Source organism: Bombus terrestris, chromosome 13, assembly GCF_910591885.1.
Source record: "Bombus terrestris chromosome 13, iyBomTerr1.2, whole genome shotgun sequence".
Lineage (NCBI taxonomy): Eukaryota > Metazoa > Arthropoda > Insecta > Hymenoptera > Apidae > Bombus > Bombus terrestris.
Window position 1 is genome coordinate 6,936,323 of NC_063281.1, and position 6,000 is coordinate 6,942,322.

The following is a 6,000-nucleotide window of genomic DNA, read 5'->3' on the forward strand; positions in this document are numbered from 1 at the left end:
CAGCAGGCAGCTAGCATACCTACAATTTTGAGGTTTTAAGATGTTGAATCTTGTATTGTTTCGTGACAGTTAATCGTGTTATTTCGCTGAAAAGTATAGATTTGGTAAAACTTGAAGTTCGTGTAACGTTGCAAATACGGGCTATAGTAATTTGCAGATTTTTACGATTAACGATATGGTATAGAGACATAATTTAGCTTCGAGTTAAAAGGTAGCTACTTCGAGTTATTTCTAGTAAAATCGATGGTATGATCAAACTTGTATTAAGATTCAGAAGAAGATGTCACGTTTAATCGAACGCGTTACAGTACTTCAAATAGCTTTGCAAATTGTCATTTCGAGCTTGAGCGCGCAGAAATTATGAAACATAGCTTTCCTGGCGAATAGTTCTGTAGTAGACGGTGTAAATGATAAGAGCGAGGCGTGATACATAAAGGTATATCGGCGAGAAGAGGTAAAAGAAAGAAAACACTATCCAGCCGCGAGTCGTACTTTTGATCGAGCTTCTTTTCGCCTAAGCGGCTAAACTTCGTTAACGAGTGTGTCCTGCTTTAAGGAGATTTAATTACATTTTTCGCGAGAACCCGGGACCTGTCTGGTCTCCGAATAGGAAGAGAAATTTCCGCGAATCAGAGACTTTCCCCCGTAACCTGTACACCATCCCTCGGACCGCCGCCTCTTTCAACCCCTGTGGAAACTGCTCTGCGGCTAATTGTTTTAGCTTCTACCGTACACTCCCACCTTTTCTCTACGCCCTTCTATATATATAACCGCTGCCACTCTAAGTAGTACTTTTAATGTCTGTGTAACTGGAAAGGGTGTCGGACGGCGGCTGCTGTTTGAAAACTATTCTGCCGCAAAATGAAACTACCTGCAGATCCGTGCACGTCGAAATCTTCTGTTTTAACGTTCATTTCGGAAAATTAATTCGTAGCCGCGTTTACGCGCGTAACACCGACCATCGATGTCACTTTTAATTAGTTTCTATTTTAAACCTTTGTCATTTCCATTTGGCCCGAATCATGCACGAGTGTTACAATGCTATTCTTGTACTCGTAACAATATGGCAGGGTGGTTGAATCGTTGTGTAACAAATGAAATATTCACATCTGTACACGTCGAAAACTAATTTCAATCGAAAACAATTAGGCGTGATATTCAAATCCCAGTATATAGAATTTTGCAGTACGTGATTTCATACGTTTTCGATATGGAATCACGTTTTAGTACTCTGACGATTGTTCGAAGATTAAATATCTTTTTTTTTCCAGTCGCCTATCGTCAAGTTCAAACTTAGTATTTGCGATTTTCCAGGAACTTCTGGATAAATCTTGTTCAGGGTACACTGTCAGATAAGCGCGAGCTTACGCCCTGCTTGGCACTTTTTATTCCCATACGTCTTACCCGTCATCGTTTCATTGGATTATGCATCGCTCGCTCAATACAATCAGCAAAGTTGCGAGAAACTTTCCATATAGGGCCTTCCACTTTTCCACCGGTTTTGCCGGTGCACGTGCCGCTAACAACTCGCGCCACCGCGGTGACGAAGGCCGCTTTTACTTCGAAAGTAGCTCCGCGGAAAGTTTAAATCCTCGAAAAAGGTAGCCGTGGAAAAGTTGTTATTGCGGGGCCGCGGGAGACGAACGGTGTCGTGTACGTGGAAGGGTTGGAAATCCGAGGATCGAAGGGATCTCGTGAGAAACGATACACGAGAAAACAATAATTCTTTACTGTCTAAAGATATAACTCTCAGAGGAGAGGAGGTACACGCCTGTGCATGAAGATCGAATGAAACGGCCGAGTTTTGACAGATACGCAACGCAGTTAATGTTCCAGGCTTGTATACGCCTCGGCCCGAGGTAGATTAATCGAGAAAGAATCTTATCAAGTTGCAATTAACTGAATTCTATATAATTAACCGGGCAAACACAAAGATCTGTTTCGCTATTCAGAAACGTCGGAATCGGCGACGTTCCCAAGACTCGAATTTCATCCCCGTCCCTCGACGTTCTTCGAACTGCACCTGTGCTCCCAACTCTTCTCCGCGTTCTTCTCTTCCTTCTTCCCTCTTTTTTTTTATTCTCTGTCTGGGCCGAGATATGCAGCTGCAATTGCGAGCTGCAACTGGCACGCAGCCATGCGACCGCGGCGGCAACGAGTGGTAGAAAAGCGAGCGAAGGGCGGGGAGGGGAATGGGCGCGAGAGGTGAAAATGGAAAAGCTGCACGGAGGAGGATGGGTACAGGGAGAGGACGTAGACGGTCGCAGACGGCGGAAAGGGGGAAGGACGACTGTCGACGAAGACGACGTCTTTTCAGGTTTGTAATGGGAAAAGCCGATACGCATCGTGGTGCGCGCACTTAAGGCTGTTTATTCCCCGCGGCACTTATAATGCCTCTATAACTGGAAGATATTTCGAAGCGTCTTTTCCATGAACGATGAGAACCACGAGCAAGGGAAGTGGAGAGAAGGAGAAAGACCGAGATTGAAGGAGGAATGGTAAAAACGAAACAGAAAGAAGAAAAGGGGCCGCTATTTCGTGGAGCAACAAGGAGAGTGGACCTTTAAGGAAAGGCATCTCTTCATCGCGGCGACGAAACCGTCCACGACGACAGCTTCCCACCTTTGAATTTCCTTCCTTCCTTCCGTTTCTCTCGCTCTTGTACGTCGGCTCTTTTCTTTGCGCCATTTTTTTCCTCTTCCCTCGTCGTCTTGCAGCTTTCTTCATTCCAATGCACTGCTACTGATAACCAAGCCGGCTAACGATCTCTTCCTGTCTCTCGGTGACTCGTGTCGTTCCCCTCCCCCATTCTGTGAACCGACACACACCACAGTGTCGCTATTCCGACAAACTTGCACAGCCATTGCTTTAATTTTTCGAGACGATTCCGCCCACGCTGATCCTTAAACGCTACGCTCCTTATCTACATCCTCGTTCTCTTTCGCCTCTCTCGCCCTTTTTTTTAACGCTTGCGCGCGCTATTTTGTGGTACAACATTGTAATAGGAGCGACTACACGCCGAGGAGACGCTCTCTCGGGTATTTTCGCTGCACAGAGAATCGTCGAGGGAAACGAGCCAGAGAACGCCTCGATCCTTTCTATTAAACGGCCGCGTAATTTTCCTCCGTTTAATCGTGGCCAAGCTTGAAACGTTTTTGCGCGATTATTTTGGTTCCAGGCACTTGTACATTCCCATCATCGAGATCGGCTATGGGAAAACGACCGCGTCCGTCATCGTGTTCTTCATTAGCGCCTTCTTCCACGAGTATCTCGTCAGCGTGCCGCTGAAGACGTTCAAAACGTGGGCGTTCCTGGGAATGATGGGACAGGTAAAATTTACTCGTATAATATTCGACTCACGATCTAAATTATGTCTATGGAGCTGATGTTCAATCTTTTCGGCACGGTGGGAGACTATAATCACCTATCGCTGGCGCACTCGCTAGCTTCGAGAATTTTGTCCTCATATATTTAACTAAGAAAATGAAGAATAGCTGCCGAGTAGCTTTGAGAATTTATTATTAACTCTACAGAAGTCGCGTGAAATCTGTCACTTACATAAGAAACCTTTCTACAAATATTTTTCTATAGACACATTGTCAAATTTATTAACAACGAAGTGCTTTTATATTACATATAACATTTCTACGTGTCTGTCGCTCAAGACTGTTCTTTGATATTGCGAATTTCATAGAATGACATCGACATTTCCATATTTCTGAGATCATGACAAAATATATCCCAAAGATACTAGTATTATTTATAACGATCGTTATACACATATACGCGCATCAATGGAGGATTCTGGTCACTGTATTTAAATGATTATTACAAACTTAATTACTTTATTAGTTCATTTTTCACATTCTTTTTATATAAAAGAGGAAACATTACAACACTGCATTAAACATTGTCACTGAAGTGCATAGTATTAAACTCACTGCATTTGTCAGATACACCGCAGCGGGAATTTCTAGGATCGCGATCTTCGCAGGCTTAAAACTTTGAAACGTTCTTCTACGTTCAGCCAATAGGCACTCTCCTGATCCGAGCTGTACTGTACCGAAAGAGTTGAAAGAAATTTTAATCAACCAATTCCTTCGTCAAACATCCAGTCACACAAAGAACCAAAGAAATCCTCCGACACGATATCAGCTATCTCAGTCGCTCGAAAGTTTCCCGCGGAAGAATCATCTTCTCGGAAGCGATCCAACTGTCGAAGGATTAATATTAATTTGCAGTCTGCCACCCTCGATGAAGAAACTTTTTTAATTGATTTTCCAGATACCATTATCACTGATAAGTAAGAAGGTGCAGAAGCATTGCGGCGCCAGATGGGGCAATATCACAGTGTGGGCGAGTCTCATTATCGGACAACCACTTTGCATAATGATGTATTACCACGATTACGTGATAACTCACTTCGGCGAGAACCTGATCGAGGATTACTCCACGGTATAGGAAACAAGGAATCGAACGTGAAGCGAAGATCACAGAGAGGTCGGCAAGAAGAATTTCAGTCGGTGAATGAGGCAAACTCGCCACTGTTCCATCAATCGTACTTTTCCTCTTGTTTTTCACACCTCGCAGACTTTACCTTCGATCCGTGTATAAGCTATTTTTCAAACGATTCCTCGACATTAACGGGAGTCTAAGTTTTTTATTATCTTGATCGTGAAAAAGGAACGGTGACGCTTCGTAAACGAAATTTTAAATCACAAGCAAATGCCTTAAGTATTACGCTTCGATTCAAGGAGTTTGGAAATTCATGCGCCTAGTTTATATCGTTGTTAACATTTGTGAGTGTAAGTCGGTATCCAACAGGAATTATATCTCGATGTTTTCCTAGCATTGCAGTTATCTTTTTAAGGTGAATCGAGTGGAACAGTATCAATATATTACAATTCCTCGTGGATTGATACTTTAATACATCGATGTTTAACTCTGCATCATGAGAAAGTAGCCCGATTCAAGTTAAAAGCGAGAATTTTACATGAACACGCGATATGATGCAGTTATTATATAATTCTTATTATAAGATGGGATAAAACGTTGTATGAGGTATCATATTCTATTTCTTTTCTCATTCACGCGTGGTGATGGTAATGTTCGTGGAATTGTTGCTGTAAGACTGTTGTTCACTTTGTTACAAGCTTTTTATAGATTACTACATCTCATGCGCATCTCGTCTTCGTTGATGCTCGATCAATTGTCTTTTCATAAAGATTATGATATTATGAAGCGATGAATTTATAAGATTGAAAAGACCAAATACTGTTTGTTGTGTATCTACGCGACTGGCATTTTAATCGATAGCGTGTGCCGTGCAAAATGTATATTTTATCTTTTGAAACAATTTTATATTTGATCGCCCCCGTGCCTCATAAATCCTCGAGCATCCTTTACTTCACGAACGGCGAAACTCGCACGAACGGTGATATTATGCGTGCATTAAGACAATAATTCAGCATATTTTTTCTATCTGACGATGTTTTATTACTTGGAAGGGAGGTAAGAGTGCATCGAGGGAATATTAGCCGTAATAAATTTATCCCGGGTGCAGTTTGCTGTTGCGTATTCGGTAAATATTTCAGGCCAACCGTTGCGTATCACGAAGGAGCAGCTGCCGAGGATTTAACGAGGCAACTTGGTGCCAGTTGTATACGAACATACGATTTTGTAGATTTCGTCCTGCGCTCCCGCTCGCGTGCCGTACGAGCGCTACTGGTTGTCGAATAAACGAGATCTTTGTTACCAGCCTCGTTAAATTTACTTCCATCCCTTCCGAGACGATTTGATGGAAATGCCGTCGACACTGGGATAGAAAGCAAATCTGAATGTAACGATATAGTTTTAATACAAAATATAGCATTTGATACTTAAAATTGTAATACAAGTAGATCCGTGAGTTATAATTAGATTGTGGGTTTTTATGCACTTTCTTTTATTTTTATGAATATAACTAAAGAAATGGAATTAGAATAGAAATTTGCTTCATAT

General features: G+C 42.3%; 1 protein-coding gene across 1 annotated transcript in view; it reads left to right on the forward strand.

Moving 5' to 3' along the window:
* Positions 1-5,754, forward strand: part of LOC100646196 (diacylglycerol O-acyltransferase 1) — an 89,011-nt gene extending 83,257 nt beyond the window's left edge. The window contains exons 11-12 of the mRNA XM_003399989.4: positions 3,179-3,329; positions 4,285-5,754. Of these exons, the coding sequence (XP_003400037.3) occupies positions 3,179-3,329; positions 4,285-4,461 (328 nt within the window). The 3' untranslated portion in view covers positions 4,462-5,754. The remainder of the gene's footprint in view (positions 1-3,178; positions 3,330-4,284) is intronic.
* Positions 5,755-6,000: the final 246 nt, after the last annotated feature.